This window comes from Sminthopsis crassicaudata, chromosome 4 (assembly GCF_048593235.1).
Source record: "Sminthopsis crassicaudata isolate SCR6 chromosome 4, ASM4859323v1, whole genome shotgun sequence".
Classification (NCBI taxonomy): Eukaryota; Metazoa; Chordata; class Mammalia; order Dasyuromorphia; family Dasyuridae; genus Sminthopsis; species Sminthopsis crassicaudata.
Window position 1 is genome coordinate 324,212,923 of NC_133620.1, and position 17,855 is coordinate 324,230,777.

Consider the following 17,855-nt stretch of genomic DNA (forward strand, 5'->3'; position numbering starts at 1 on the left):
TATTCAAATTATTTAAAAGGAGACTATTTCCTGCTAAGGAATCCCACCATAATTCCATCAATGAAAAAATTTTAATTTGACATTTCAAGTCTTCCACAATGTAGTTTGAACTTACCTTTCTAGTCTCACTTTAAATTATTAAAGTGAGCTCTTGGTGTAAATCAATGTCAATCAATGTCAAAAAATAGAAATTTAAATATATAGGAAAAAAGCTCAGCCTTACCAGTAAGTGCAAAGAATCCTGCTTATCTCAGAAAACATTCTGCATCTGTATCTCAGCAGAGAATATACTTTTTAATTTTGTGATTTACTAATTATTTCTGGCATGTTCCAAGTAGTTTGAACCAGTAGGAAAACATTAAAAGCCAGGAATGAAAATGCACACTTGTAATCCCTACTATGGGGAAAGATGAATCTGGTAGATTGCTTCAGCTCAGTAGTTCTAAGCACCAGTAGGGTGAAAGCCTATCAGGTGACCACACTACATTTATTATCAATATGGTGAGCTCTAATTTTTTAGTCCCTTCTTGATCAGTATTATCTTTGCATATTCTATTGTTTTTAGGTTGTTTCAGTCATATCTGATTCTTCATGATCCCATTTGAGGTTTTCTTGGAAAAGATACTAGAGTGGTTTGCCATTTCCTTTCCAGCTCATTTTACAGATGAGGGACTAAGGCAAATAGAGTTATGACTTGTCCAAGGTCACACAGCTAAGTGTGACTGAGGTCATATTTGAACTTATAAAGTTCAAATATAAAATCTTCTTGATTCTAAGCCCACTGCTCCATCCATTGAACCATCTAGCTGCCCCACTGAACATCTTAACCATTTAATAAATATGCTCTTCATAACTCAATATTCTCAGGGAAACTTTTATAACCAGCAAATAAAATAATTTCTCTTGAAAAATTCATTTTTTGTGACTTCATTATCTAAGAAACACCTTGTATATAAAAGGAAAACTTACTGTCACATTTCATTCCTTGATGTAGAAGTCCATAAAGCAGTGAGCCACAGTGATCACAAAAAGTAGGGCTTCCATATGTGTGGATTTTAAACTTGTGCTTACTTCTGGGGTCCTAATGAGAAAAAAACAGAGGTACCATCCAATTTAATGAAGTTATCATATTTATTTTCCTCTTTTGAACATAATCAAGTGAACAATGTGCCATTTTCAACAGCAAATCCATGATTTGCTAAAATATTTATCACACTTTCTTTTCTTTCTTCAGAATAATATTGTGGTGAGATCAATTTTTCAGATTTCATTGTGCTATTTATTAAACTCTTTTATTTTATTTTTTCCTTTCTTTGTAGATATGTTCCATTATGTCCATTCTTAAGACTTGACCTACTCCAGCAAATGAATATTTGAATATTGCATACACAGTCCATAGTCTGCCTGAACATGCAATTTCTTGTAACTTAACCAAAATGGCATTTATTTGATCATTAATTAATGATTTTGTTTGTTTGGTCTGAAATTGTGATTTAATATAGAAACTCTCTACCAATATAGATTTTAAGAAAAGATAGCAATGTGCTCAGATGTGTACATTAGAGTTACCACTTTAGCATCTATATGAAGGATTAGTGGAAGACAGGAGAGTTTTAAGGGTTGATGACCAATTAAGAAGAGAAGTGACAAAGACTTAAAAAAGAATAGTGACCTTTGAGAATACCTGAAATGTGAGAAGGATATAGATATAAAAGATGCTGTGGAAGTAGTCTTAAGAAGACTAGACAAAAAAATAAAAATAAAAGACTGGGTAATAGATTGAATACTGGGCTATGAAAGACAATGGAGTCAAAACCTCTTCTCCACCCAATCACATACTGCTAAATGATGGTAGAGAAAGTCTCATAATATGGTTAGTGGATCCATAACAGATTTGGACTGTCTCATCTCAATTCATTTATTCCATCTCTCCCGCCATCCCCCACAACTGGTCTTTATCATATTCCAATTACAAACTTTTTCTTCTTTCCTAAAGCCTCTGATCCCACCCCCTTCTTCACCCTGTAAACCAAAGAGTCTTAACTTTTTGTGTGTGTATCATGCCCTACCTCTTTACAATCTAGTGAAGCTTATGAATCTTGTCTCAGAAAATTATTTTTTGCCAAAATTCATAATTGAAGAAAATGTTAAAATTTTGTCAGAGATTAGGGAAAACAAAATTGGAATTTTTTTCCCCATTCAAATTTATGGATCTCCAGAAATCTATACTTGGACTTCTGATCTAAGCATAGAACATTGGCTAATATGGTACTAAGAAAATGAAGGCAATATGCCTCATTATATTTATTTTATTCCCTTCTTTATTTCTTACAACCCTCTTGTATCTCTTACTCGATATCTTATTACATTAGTCTTTGGACACTGTTCTTTCTTGGTTCTCCTACCCCTTGAGATTATGCAGTTTGCTGATTCATAATCCATGTACATCTTTCCAACGTGGAGTTATTTCCTAATGTTCTGTACTGGATTTCTTTCTTTTCTCTAACATTGACCTAATCAGCTCTCATGGATTTAATTATCTTTTCTCTACATAAATAACTGATTCAATTCTTTCTATATCGCCCTACTCTTTCTCTTGAGCTGCAGTTCTGCATTATCAACAGTTTATTGACATTTCTATGTAGATGTCTTATAGGCATCTCAAACTCAACCTGTTCAAATAAGTATTCAACATGCCTCCAAAATCACCTTTTCCAAATTTCATCTTTCTTAATGGGGGTACCACCATCCTTCCAGTTACTCAGGTTTGCAATCTGTCTCCATTCCCAATATTCAACCAGTTTGCAAGACTTATTGATTCCATATCCAAAATACTTCTTGTATCCATCCTATTCTCTATACTCACAAGCCCACTACCCTTGTTCAGGCCCTTATCATTTCTAATTTAGACTACTATTATAGACATTCATCTCCCAATTCCATGCTTTTGAATTTTTCATCCTTCATAGCTAGAATATATTCCCTCATCACTGCTACCTACTGGAATCTTAAGATTCCTTTAAAGCTCAGCTTAGATAACCACTACATAAGAGTCTTTCCTCATATCCACCCTCCCCCCAGCTGCTACTATAATCTTCTTGCCTGAAATCACCTTGATTTTTTTTTTTTGTTTCTCAATGTGCTTTTCTACTGTATCTTGTGGACTATGGGACCTTTCAATTTTTTTGTGTCATCTCTACCATTGGAAAGTGAGCTCTCTGAGGGTAGGAACTAACATACTTTGCAATTTATGAGCCCAGTGCTTTAGATACAGTAAGTGTTTCATCAATGCTTGTTCATTTGTTCAGATAGAAAGCAAACTCTCTGAGAGCAGGGACTATTTTGTCACCCAGCACCACGATTGGCAAAAATAGACATTAAAAAACCTTGCTGATCAATTGATTGATGATGGAATATTATCACATAACAATAAATGGTCAATAGGAGGAATTCAGAGAAATAGGAAAATTTATATGAATTTAAATAAAGTAAAATAAGAGCCTACAAGAGTGATATTTACAAAGAACACAACAAGGTACATGGAAATCTCTCTAAAGAGAAGCTTAAGTATGAGTAATCAGGATCCAAAAGAGTTCCCGAGGACCACCACCACCACTCCCAACTTTACAAACCGGTATAGGTCTACAAGGACAATATACATTGTCACTTGTGGCCATTATATTGAATATTATTACTTAATTATTTTTCTTTATCACATGAAGGATTTATTCTTCAGGTGCTATAATTAAACTGACAAAGATAAAAGTCATCTCAAAAAAAGAATACATACACAAGTAAATAGACACACATATGTGTATGTGTATATATATATATATGCATTAAACATACACACACACACACACACACACACACACACACACACACACACACACACACCGTGCCATAAACTAGACTGTGAAAGTATGATAGACAGCATTTGGATTAGAATAAAAGGAGAAAGAAACATAAATAATATTGTAATATCCTATAAACTGGGAAGCTAGATGGCACAATGGATAGACTCCTGGGGCTGCACAACCAAAAAGATTCATCTTCCTGAGTTCACATCTGGCACTTACTTGTTGTGTCATCCTGGGTAAATCACTTAACCCCATCAACCTCAGTTTTCTCATCTATATAATGAGCTAGAATAGGAAAAGGCAAACCACTCCAGTATCATTGCCAAGAAACCCCCAAATAGGGTCACACAATCAAACATGATTGAAATGACTGAGTATAACAACAATTTCTCAGACTGCGTGGCAAGGTTGAAAAGTCTGAAGGTACTTTCATTTGCATAATTGCAAAATGGGCAGAGGGAAACTAGTGTAGTGATGAGGGGCTTCAACTACCCTGATATACTAGATCTTGGATTGTTGAATAGTGCTAGGGAAAGATAGAAATTATACTCAGTACTAGTCAAACCACATTTGGAATTTTGTGTTCAATTTTGTGTACTATATCCTAAGAATTACAAAAACAAACTACTGAGTATCAGAAGAAAGGCAACCTTAATGCTAAGAAAGCAAACAGTTGAAGAAACTGGTTATGTTTACCTGGAGATGGAATGACTAAGGAAGGGGTCTAACAGACGTGTTCAAATATTTGTATCAGTCTACAAGGGAACCTAGTTTCTGCAGAATAATGAAAAACTAAAACTTTGCCCAAAAGATACCAATTGCCTCGTTAGATAGTAAAATCCCTCTAGGGAAGTATAGTCCAACAAAGAATAGATGATCATCTACAAGAAATATTGTATTACGGATTCTAGAATTGGATGAGAGATTAAAATCAGATCATATATTCTATATATTAGCTTGGAAAAATATCCCCGCCTAGATAAAGCCTAATTTCCTTCAAATAAATTAAGTCCTAAATTTTTAACAGAGATAGTAATAATAAAGAGGTAGACAGTGTGCTATAATAGGGAGAAAAAAAACACAGAAAAAACACAATGAATTTGGACGGAAGAAATTAGTTCAAATCCTAGTTTGGCAGCTCATTACCTGAGTGACTTGAGTCACAACTTCTTGCCCTAATTCCTAGGATCTTATAATTTACTGATGTTGACAGTTAAAACAGCATTCTCTCTTAAACATCCCCAGGAATTCACCTTTAAAGTATTATGAGATATCTTAAACTTGCTATTTATAAAGGGCAGCCCCAAAGTCTTAGTGCTTTAAATAGCTTTATATTGATCTAAGACTTTTGGAACACCCTGTATGACTAGTATGACAAGAGAATGCATAACTGTGTGGCTTATATTGACATAAATATTATCATTTAAAAGAAAGAGATTAGTCTAGCCACATATATGTACTCTCAAACATGAAAAACAAAGAGGATGAAAGAAGTTAGTTAAGGAGATGACTTATTCTCTAAGTACATGCCTATTTAAGTGTTATGAGGACATGAAGTTATATAGAAGATATCATTCAATACATATATGCCTGGGCGGGCTAATTTAGTAATTTGGGAAGGTAAGAGACCAACAGACTTTGTGCTATATAGATTAGGCATGAAATGCCATGAGACCAAAGCAAAGTTTTTAAGCCAATATATGGATATTTTATTCAAGTTTCAGGGAAAGCCATCGGAGGAGTGTTCCAAAAAGTCCCTGAGAATCACATTCAACAAAGGGTTTCCAAAGTCTTAATGCAGTTCAGCTGCATTAAGACTTTTGGAACAATCTCTAATATGAGATGTTATGAAAGAGCTGCAATTGCTGAACACCAAAGAGATCATACTGTTGGGTCACTTTTGTAATTACTGGCACACAAGAACTTTACACATAAGAACACTCAGTTCACAACAAAACATGTTGACAAATGTGTGACTTAAAACTAATAAGTTAGATTTCTTGGGTGCCTTATTAGAATACCTTCTAAGTATCACCTTGGGGCTTGAGAGAATTAACACCTTCCTAATGAGATTATTTGTTCTTAGAGGAAAGCTATGGCATGCACTTGTACTACCTATTAAAAAGAAGCCAAGTAGATTTTTATTTCTAGTTCACCAGGCTATCAGGCAAAGTTTCTAAGAATAATGGTCGGATACATTGCTGTTGTTTGCATCTCACCTTCCAAAAAAGACACAGTTGTCAGCTATATTGTTAAATACTTCAAGGATAGAGTGGTTTCTCCTGAGCATTGTGCTGGAAACATAAAAAATATATTCACAATGTTCTGGGGAAATGTCATGGCAAAACAGCAAACAACTCTCTAGAACCAAGACATAAACAGCTGTTAAGAAATCATATTAAGAATAATATCCATCTGGAATCCTTGCAATTAATTAGAAGCATAAAGGTTGTAAGCATTTCCAGACATCTTCCATACTAGCCCAGAAAAGATACCTCAGTTGTTTCTGTGGTCAGGCATAATACTTCATTTTTCATAAGCTTCTAGTAAAGCTTCACTTGTCTGAGCAATTCAGTATTTTCATGGTTGCTGTAGGTTGTAAGGATTTTAGAGCTACAGGGGAAAAATAAAAGCAATCAACTCTATACTGCGTAAAATTCTGGACCAGAGTCCAGAATACAGCCCTAGAGCCCTTTTTTTTTTACTCAGAGCTCTCCAAAAATAGCAGTCTCCAATTTTCTTGATCCAAGCAGAAGACAATAGCTTCAATGAGATGCTTTCCTTCTTCCAAAGAATAAACTCAGTTATTATCCTGGTTTAAAAAAAAAAAAAAAGTCTATGATTCCCCACTTCACTGGGAATGATAGGTGTGATGACTTACACTTTAAATGGATATATAGGATTAAGGAAATTTAGGCATTGTAGGTGGCAGGATTGGTAAGAAGCCGGCAAGAAATTAGGCAAATTATTTATGATATTCTCCGTGTTCCTGATCTCCACATTCTGTGGGTAGCCTTCCAGGGTTGTCATTCTGTCAAATTCCTTTAGAAATAAATTCTGAAACTTTGACTGCCAAATAAAGCTCTCACCCTCAAGTAATCTCTGAACCATCTGGATTAATCTTTTGCCACCAAAATCCAAGTTGTTCAATACATTAACAATTTTCTTTAAAAAACAAAACAAAACAAAAAAACTGTTATTGATGTCTTTTATTTTTGTATCATCTTCATTTCTAAATATATGCTTTATTCTCCTCTTACTCTTTGGGGTTTTCTTGGCAAAGATACTGGAGTAGTTTACAATCTCTTTCTCTAGTTCATTTTAAAAATAAGGAAACTGAGGCAAACAAGATTAAGTGACTTGCCCAAGGTCACACAGCTAGTAAGTGTCTTAGGATAGATTTGAATTCAGAAATGACTCTTCCTGACTCTAGGTGCAGAACTCTATCCACTGTGCCATCTAATTTCCCTTTTTGATGATGATAACTTTGGAATATCATTAAAAATCTGTGTTTTTTTGTCCATTCTTTGTTTTCAAAGAGGACCAATAGCAGCATGGGTCTTGTTTTGATTTGTGCATGAATTAGATTTAAATGATGCAGTTGTACAAAATTATCAGCTTCACTCCCTCATCCAAAGTCATTTAAGTCTAATGTCAGAACAAAAATCTAGACGACTGGAAATGGCCCAGGATGCAATTGATGAACTCGGTGTCTTTAATGCCTGACCAAGCTCTAAGCATTCCATAATGCCTGCTTTAGCCTCTTTCATGGCTATTAGAACAAATTATTCTTATCAGTCATTCTGCCAGGGAAAATCTTCAGATATTTGAGATAGACACACTGCTAGGCTGCTTTCCTTCACACTCACCCCTCCTTGATTCTTGGTTAACCTTTTGTTCTTCCATATGAATTTTGTTATTATTTTTGGCTCTATAAAATAATTTTTGGTAGTTTGGCCTTCTTTATTTTTTTTGACATGAGATAGATTGTATACAGAGACATGGTCAAAGGACATAAGCAGATAGTTCTCAAAATTAGAATTGTGTTTTGGAACCAGTTTAAAAAAATTGCATGATCAGAAGAACCTGTTAAGTATACAATATACAGAAAGGCAAACAGACCTAGCAGCCTAGTATTCAGTATATCAAATCTATTGAGATAAGTATTCACCATGTGAGAAAAACTATTGGGAAAACTGGAAAGAAACTGGGAAGAAATAGACCAAGAGAGACTCCAAATATATAATTAGCTAATTTTAATCTATCACAGCATAAAGAAATTAGAGGAGTAAGAAGAAATTACCATTCAGGTCTATGGATAGAGTTTATGAGTAAAAAAGAGATAGAAAGATCATAAAATGAGCAGTTCATTTCAGAAAAACCTGGAAAGACTTAAATGAACTGATGCTAAGAGAAGTGATAAGAACTAAGAAAACATCGTACATACAATTGTACAATTTACAAGATTATATAATGATCACAGTTTAAGAAGAACTGTGATGGATTTGGTTCTTTCAACAATGATCCAAGACAATTCCAATAGACCTGTGATGGAAAGTGCCCATCATCATCTAGAGAGAGAACTATGGAGACTGAATGTGGAACAAAGCATAGTATTTTTATCTTTTGTTATTGTTGTTGTTTGCTTGGTTGTTTTTTTTTTTCTTTCTCATGTTTTTCCCCCTTTTGATATTTTTCTTATGCAGCATATATCAAATTGTTTGCTATCTTGGAGGGGGGAAGGGAGAGAGAAAAAATTTGAAATACAAGGTTTTACAGAAGTGAATATTGAAAAATATCTTTGCATGTATTTGGAAAAATAAAATACTATTAAAAAGATCAAAGAAGATTACATGAATGATTTTGACTACAAAAATTAATTAAAATTTTGTTTCCTTAGTTTCTCAATGGAGAGGGAATGCAGATCTTAAATTAAAATAAAAGTTAATTTTTAATTTTTAAAAAAAGTTTTCACATAAACAAGACAATGCAACTAACACTAGAAAAGAAGCAGTTAACAAGGGGAATGAGGTAGTTTCCTTCTTCCTTCTTTCCTTCCTTCCTTTCTTCTTTTTTTTGGTCACTAAATTTAGTCATAAAGTATGTGAAAACGCATTTCCTTTTACTCTTTGCAGAAGTCAGGACACATGAGTGTGAAACATTACATATATTTGGCTGACATTTTCCCCTTTTCTTCCTTTGAAAAATATAGATGGCTCTTTGGAAGTAGAAACATAAGGAAATTTAGGTGATGCTATATATATATAATATTCATATATATATATATATATATATATATATATATATATATATATATATAAATATATGTATATATATATGTTTGTGTGTATATATATATACATGATTTGTATATATATGTGTATATATATATATATATATATACACACACATATATATATATATATATATAGCGAGAGAGAGAAATAGTTAATGTATTTTATTTTTATATCATAATCAACATATCTATCTAGGTAGCATTCAAAAAAAAGGAAGGAAATCATATAAGTAAAGGGGGGGAAAAGGACTTTTAACAGAATTGATGATTTTCAAATGTCTTTTTGAGAAAATTGGTTTTAAAAAGCAAACAAAATAGACAAAAAAAATCTACAAAGTTTTGATTTAAATTCAGCCAGCAGACAAAGCATACTGAAATGGCATTCACATTTGATTGTTTTACTGTTATGATTTCCATTTCCATCATTATGGTAACAATATATAATGTTTTCTTAGTTCTGTTTTACTTGACCTTGTAGAAGTTCATATGTCTTCCCATACTTTGTATTTTTATGTTCATCTTTTTGCTTTTGTTTTTTAACTCTGCAGTAACTTATGCATTTATACCCTTCCCAATTGATATAGTCTTTTTATATTCAGTGCTGCATTTTATATATATATTTTTTACTAACCTGCTTTCATGGCCCAGAAAAATATCTTCCCTGAGGACTCCTTTGCCTGGACCATGCACAAAGAACCCAGATCATGCTCATTTTACAGACTTTTCCTTGCATATCCTCATCCCTCCTTCAACTGTGCAGCTTGTCTTTATGAGATGTCTTCAGATTTTGGAATACAAATCTCTTAAGAATAAATATTGTTTTATTTACTTTTATTAGCATCATTATCACTTATTACAAGGCCTTTCACATAAGAAATGCTTAATGGAGGGTTCACTCTCTTTCTCTCTCTCTCCCTTTTGTTCTCCCTCTTATGACTTAAATGTTCTTAAATGACTTAAAGGTGCTATTATATTCATATTGAACCACTGAAGTTTTAGAGTTTAACTTTATTAAACTAGTACATATTTTAACAGTTGAATGTACAAAATAGTTTGAATATATAAAAATTTAAAGATTTGTAGAATAAAATATAATAAAAGAATTACAACAAAATGGGTAAAACCAAAAAATATAAATAATTGATTAAATTTTTCTACAAGAAGGGTGCTCATTCCACTGCTACAGATTGCACCTCCTAAAATTCAGTATTTAATCTCTGAGAGTTGCTTATTATACTAAATACATAAAACCTGACATGAACATCTAAAGTTTATACACAGTTTCCATTAGATGAGTAGTCAGAGAAGTAAAACAGACCACTAGGAAAAAGACCTTAACAAACCTTTTTTCCTTTCTTGATCTCTCTGTTTTCTCATCCGAATTGGATTAGATATGTTCTTCCCAACTCTAAAATTCTCTAAGTAACATGCTATCTTGGCAAGTAATTAAAATTATACAAATTAAAACAATCCTAAGTTGTCATTATATCCACGTTAGACCATTGTAGTATTGGGGAATGGCTGTTTCAACTAGCAAAATCCAATTTAAATTTTGATAAAGGCAAATTTTGGTAGTGATGTTAGGAGGTTTCCATAGGTCAGGTAATTAGTAAAAGTAAAGGTGGGTGTGGACAGCACAGAGACATAAAAAAGTAAATCACACAAGCTTTGGTATTCTAATCAATCTTCCTTAAATGAAAGCAACTGAATACAGTTTTCCTATCATGCATCCATGCTACAAATACATTCATAGTGCCAGCTACTATAAGAGTTACTAAGATGAATGGATGTCCATCAATTGGAGAATGTTTGGGTAAATTATAGTATATGAATGTTATGGAATATTATTGCTCTGTAAGAAATGACCAGCAGGAGGAATACAGAGAGGCCTGGAGAGACTTACATCAACTGTTGCTGAGTGAAATGAGCAGAACCAGGAGATCACTATACACTTCAACAACAATACTGTATGAAGATATATTCTGATGGAAGTGGATATCTTCAACATAAAGAAGAGCCAACTCACTTCCAGTAGATCAATGATGGACAGAAACAGCTACACCCAGAGAAGGAACACTGGGAATTGAATGTAAACTGTTAGCACTACTGTCTTTCTACCCAGGTTACTTATACCTTCGGAATCCAACTCTTAATGTGCAACAAGAAAATTGGATTTACACACATATATTGTATCTAGGTTATATTGTAACACATTTAATATGTATGGGATTGCCTGTCATCAGGGGGAGGGAATGGAGGGAGGGAGGGGAAAATTTGGAAAAATGAATACAAGGGATAATGTTATAAAAAAATTACTCATGCATATGTACTGTCAAAAATAATTTTATAATTATAAAATTAATAATAAAAAAAAAATCACTGAAAAAAAAAAAAGAGTTACTAAGGCTAGAAAGAAAGATAAAGGGCAGGGTCGGTCACCAGTCTCTTTTCTCAAGGAATCTTGAGGGATTCTCACAATCTAAAGGGAAAACAACATGTAAACAGCTATATACATATGGTATATCAGCTACACATATGGTAATTTGGAAATAACCAATGGAATCAAGACACTAGCTTTAGGAAGGATTGAGAAAGCCTTCCTGTAGAGTGTGAAATTTTAGTTAGGACTGGAAGGAAGCAAAAGAAACCAGGAAGTGAAGGTCAGGAGAGCATGGTGGATAGCCAGTAAAGATTCCTAGCACTGTTACACTGAATTGCAGAGCTCAAAGCTCAGCTGTAATACTAATAGAAGTTACCAGCCTATGTAACTGGCCCCCATCCAAGGAGAAAGGAACTAATTCTGAAAGTAGTTGGAACATGCTTCTAAGTTCGAGCCCAGCTGGTTTTCATTCCCAGAAAGATTTTAGGGTCAATCAGGAATTGCCTGGCTCAGATCAAACTTTTCTTCTTGCACTGTGCCTCCCTAAAAATTCCCTACTCATTAGGCCAAAATTTCCTACTAATCACTTATTTATCAGGGCTTGCTCTACAAGGGATAACAATGATAAGAAAGAGATAATTTTGCTACATAATTCTGGAAATTTATTTTGGAAGTTGTTGGGGATTCAGTTAATGCTAATATTAATTTAGGACATTAAGAAGAGAGTAGGCGTCAGTTCTGAACTATTTCAATGAATTGAGACAGTGAATCAGCACATACTTTGGTATTAGGAAGGTATAATAATAATAACTAACATTTATAAAGTACTCTCTATATATCAAGCACTTTGATAACTACTTTAAAAACATCTCATTTGATTCTCACATCAACTCTAGGAAAGATGTTATTTACTTAAAAAGTAGCATAAGTCTCTTAGATCAATGTTTGAATGGGTTATAGATTCAATGAAGGATGAACCAACAAGAAAGGAAACCAAACTAAATGAGTTGTCTTTCCACTGAAAGTCAGCTGTAGATTAGCCTTGCCAGAAATGAATTGCATAACCCTGTGCCCCAGCTCCATATCACCAGAAGCACATTCAGAAGAACAGTTCTAAGACCACAGGGCTCTAGGCATGAAAATTCAGGTTATGATAGTTCCTATCTCCTGTGCACTTAAATCTCTCTTTTTTTTCCATATTATAGCCCCAATCATCCCATCTGTCCTCTCTAATCTTTTATCTTTTTTATCTAATGGTTCTTTACCTTCAGACTAAAAACAAATCTGAATTTACTACACTTTCAATCTTAAATCATTGCTTAAGTCATTTCTTCCTTCTTTCATAGCTAAGCTTCCTGGAAATACTGTTTATACTCATTGCTTACATTAACTCTTCTCTCATCTCCTACCTAATAGTCTTTTCCCATACATCCCCATACACCATTGTCATCTTTTTAAACTTCTCATTTAGTGTTGCTGTGTCAACATTTAACAGTGGGGATAACATTTTCTCACCAGATACTCTCTTCTCTGTGTTTGATGACATTACTCTCTTCTCATTGTCCCCCTATGTAGCTAATTGCTCCTTCTCAGCTTACTTTGCTGGTTTATCATCTATATCAAACTGCCTAAATAAGGGTATACCCCAAGGTTTTGTGGAAGTTTTCTGTTTTTCCCTCTACATACACTTTCATTTGATGACTTGTCAGTGTTTACTAATTTAATCATCATTTCTTTGTAGATGATTCCCAGATCTATTTATCTGACTCCATCACCAATTTCCTATTGAACAATCTATAATATAGACATTTTAAACACAATATGTCCAAAACAGAACTTATTATTTTTGAAAATAAGTTTTATTGATGGCTTTTTAAATATCATTGTGGTTGGGGTAGTTAGGTGGTTCAGTGGATCTCTTATCTCAGCTCTCAAGTCGGGAAGCCTTTGAGTTCAAATCTGACCTCAGACATTTAACACTTCCCAGCTGTGTGACTCTAGGCAAGTCACTTAGCCTCAAATCCTCCCAGCAAATTAAATAAATAAATAAATGAAATATTACTATGGTTTCCTTCATTGTTCCTCCTTTGACTCACTCACAAAGACACACCATCCAAAATTTAGTATTTTTAAACACCCTGGCTCTCCAAAATCAGGATAAGTGATGAATACACTGTAAATACTTTTTTTTAATGCAATATAAAACATTTGTGGATATCATTTTTTTTGCAAAGGAGTGAGGTGAGGCTATCTTTTCTTATCTCATCTTTTGAGTTATGCTTATAGTATTCACTTTCTGTTTTTTGTGTGTATTGTTCATTCCATTAACATTGATGAAGTCATGGAATATGCTATGATTTGGGGTTACTCTTGTTGGTTTTTTTTGTCTTTGCTTATTTCACTGTGTTATTGAAAGTAAATCTTTCCATGTTTCATCATGTTCATAATTTCTTATCAACAGTAATATTCTATTATATTCATGTATCAGTTTGTTTAGGTATTCTTCATTCTTTTCTGTAAAACTCACTTCTCTTTTGAACTTTCCTACTTTTCTCAAAGATACCAGCATTGTTCTAATCTAATTATAGTGTCATATTCAACTTCTTATTCTCCCTAACCTACATATCCAATCAGTTGCAAAATCTTGTCATTTCAGTTTCCACAGCATCTCCCTTATCTGTTCCTTTTTTATTGCTCACAGAATAACTGCCTTAGTTCAGGTCCTCATACCCTTTCACCAGGATTATTGCAATAGCCTCCAAATTAGTTTTCCTGTATCAAGTCACTCCTTATTTCAAACAATCTTTATCATAGCTGCCTAAGTGCTTTTCCTTAAGCAGAAGTCTAACCTCCTTATTCTGATACTCAATGAACTTCATCTCCCTATTGACTCTGGGATAAAATATAAACTCATGTTTTGCTTTTAAAGTCCTTCCCAACTTGCCTCCAGTCTATATTTCTAGTGTTATTAGAAATTATTCTCCTTCCAGTAATCTACATGTCACCATATATTAATTTCCTATTCTATGCCTTTATACTATTCACCTCTATGTTTTCCTTCCTCACCTCCACCTCATGGAATACCTCACTCCTTAAAGATTCAGTTCAATATGCCCAAAGGGCTATAAAACTCTGCATAACCTTTGATTCAGCCACTACTGAAGCTGTATCCCAGTGAGATCATAAAAGAGGGGAAAGGATCCACATAAGCAAAAATGTTTGTAATAGTTCTTTTTTATGGTAGCAAGGAACTAGAAATTGAGAAGAAATGCATGAATTTTGGAGTAGCTGAATAAATTGTGGTATATATGAATGTAATGAAATATTATTGTGCTATAAGAAATGATAAGAAGGCTTATTTAAGAAAAGCCTGGATTTACATGAAATTATGCTACGTGAAATGAGCAGAACTAGGAAAACAGCAAGATGATATGACGATCATTTATGATAGACTTCTCTTCTCAGCAACTCAGTGATCCACGACAATTCCAGTATATTTTGGATGGAAAATGCCATCTGCAGCCAGAGGAAGAACTATGAAGACTGAAGGAGGACTGAAGTATACTATTTTCACTTTTTTTTGTATTTTGTTATTTGGATCTCAAAAATCTTACAAAAAATGAATGTTGAAAATCATCTTTTCATGTCATTGGAAAAATAATCTACTATCAAAATAATTTTTTTAAAAGTCAGTTCAAGCACTAAATGAAGCCTTTCATGATTTCTTCAACTGTTAATGAAAACTAATACTTTAATTACCTTGTCCTTATCTTCTATTTATTCTCTACATACATATGTAAGTACGTATCTCTTAAAATAGAATGCAAGCTTATTGAAAGTAAGGACTGTTTCAATTTTGTATTTGTATTTCCCATGCCTAAATTCTACACATAGCACCCAGTGGATACTTAGTAAATACTTACTGAATGATTGCTAGAAGTGCTATTTATTAAAGTATTTAAAAATGTGGAAACCAACCAACAATTCAGAATCTTCTGACAAGTGTCATCTATAAATACAATGCAGTATTATATTATTAACCATATAATAAATATCTAAACTAAAATGATACATGGAAATCTGAATACAAAAAAGGAAAAATTTAACAGTAAATATACATTGATCATAATTTTTAAAAAACACACACCCATTAATAAATGTCAAGAAGTTAGAATGATATAAATAGATTTTTAATAACTTATGGATACCTCTTTATATAATTTTTCTTGGAGTGATAATGGGGGGAGTGAATGAGGTGAGGAGAGAAGAAATAGGAGTGTTCTAATGTAATAAAATACTTCTGAACATCATTGAACTCCAGTCATTTTGGATCATACACATATTTCTTCTTGTAATTTTAAGTGGTCAGAGTTGAAGCTTACATATAGGCTACAAGTTTTTAATTCACCATCTGTACTTTTGGTGAGTTCTCCAAAAGGAAGTACTAATGCAAGCACATATTTCACAGTTCATGCATCTTTTATTCTAAGAAGTACATCTTATTGGCAATCAATAAATGTTTGATGATGAGGATACACTTTCTTCACTGCTGTACTTTCTTACTCACTGTTCTTCTAAGCCACATAACACCTGCAGCACACACTTAAATGTTTTTCAAAGGAAACCAGCTTAAAAGGAGAGAAAGAGGGACATTCCCTCTTGTAAGGAGCAAAAGGCTCACATGCTTGAAAGTTCATTAGCTAAGATAAGGGATGGGTATAAGCTACAAAAAATTCTTGGTTTTAAAAAAGAAAATAGACTCTTGCTTAACAGAGATTGTGAGGAAAACAAAAACTAAAAATCCCTGAAGAAACAACATATGTTCTTCACTGAATAAAAATCTTGGTTTTGATCAGCTTAGAATGAAAATATCTCAAGTAGTCTATGATTCTATCTATATAGAACTATAAATGAACTAAAGGAAATCATAGGAAATGTTTTATTTCATGCTTTCTCAAAACCCAAAATTGTTTAGTTCTGAATCCCATTGTCAAAATTACTTGGTATGAACTAAATGGCATCTTAAAAGCTTTACCAACTCTAAACTTCCAACTCAAACTCCAAGTTTTACTAATCCAAGGATTAATTCAAGAAAGCTTCCCTTTTAGAACAACAATTAGTTTAACAAAGAGACTGGATTGCAAATATGACAATATAGTTGCATAGGTAGATTGTAAGAGATTAATGATTCTTAGAAGGAATATCACAGACCAAAATTGACTTAATGAAAGAGACTGGAGCTAAATTTGCCCTGATTAATGGATAAAAGCTTATTTTTATGCTATTACCAGAGGGAAAAGTCTGACCATGAAACTTTAGAGCTATTTTCAGATTATGTGGTGGAAGGCAAATTCCATGCCTGAAGGCTATTTTGTTAAATGCAAGATGAATTTATTTCCCCTTCCAAACGATGGAATGTGTAATTAAGAAAGTCAATAGAACAAATGTTTTAAACACTTCTTGTTGAACTGATAGCATAATAAACAAGGCAGACTGTAGTAATATTTTGATCCAGGATAATAGTTCTTAAACTTTTGTTCTCAGGATCTTCATACTATTAAAAATTATTATGCATCTGTCTGAAGAGTTTTTGCTTTTGTGGACTATATTTATTTATAAACTTATAGTCTACTATGGCAGGTATGTCCAGAAATAATTCTAACAAGAAAAATGTGAAAAGAGATGTATAATTGAAATGCTATAGGAGGAGTTCTGAGAAAGGAAGACTCATTGCCTAATGGTGGAATCAGAGAAAACAAACTTGAAAAAAAGATCATTTGAGATTGGCTGTGGAAAAAGGATAGCAATGAAACACGGCACTTAAAGGATCCATTCCTTGGATATGGAATAGCAGATAGAAAAGGTATAAAGTGTTTTTTCAGGGGATGTTGGAGAGATCAGAGAATAGCAAGTAACCTATTTCACCAAGGGAAGATAAAACTGGTATAAATAAAACTGGTAAAAATAGGTATGTCCAAATCTCAGAAGCCTTAAAAGGCTGGACAAAGGAATTCAGACTTTATTCGGTGGGTAACATATTTGATGGAAGGTAATTTAGTTGGTCACTATCCTGGTAACAATTTTAAACTTCCTAACACCTCTCCTACTTTCATTCCCATCAACTATCTGTGTCAATCTCATCTCATTTCACTCAAACAAGGAGGACAGGTTTAGTCTTACCTGACTAGATAATTATCTCAATCCCTGGAGCTCTGTCAGTGTTATTAATATGATAAACCTAGGGCAGAAAAAATCTAATAAAAGGACGAGAGGGAGATTAAGAATTTTGACAATCCAAGAATTTCAGATTGAATTTTGT

General features: G+C 33.3%; 1 protein-coding gene and 1 long non-coding RNA gene across 3 annotated transcripts in view; one reads left to right on the forward strand and one right to left on the reverse strand.

Moving 5' to 3' along the window:
• PRKCA (protein kinase C alpha) overlaps window positions 1-17,855 on the reverse strand; it is a 488,760-nt gene that overhangs the window by 126,409 nt on the left and 344,496 nt on the right. Inside the window, exon 4 of the mRNA XM_074260570.1 lies at window positions 970-1,081. Coding sequence (XP_074116671.1) covers window positions 970-1,081 — 112 coding nt within the window. The remainder of the gene's footprint in view (window positions 1-969; window positions 1,082-17,855) is intronic.
• Window positions 1-17,855, forward strand: part of LOC141538773 (uncharacterized) — a 180,433-nt gene that overhangs the window by 95,095 nt on the left and 67,483 nt on the right. The gene's annotated exons all lie outside the window — the stretch shown is intronic.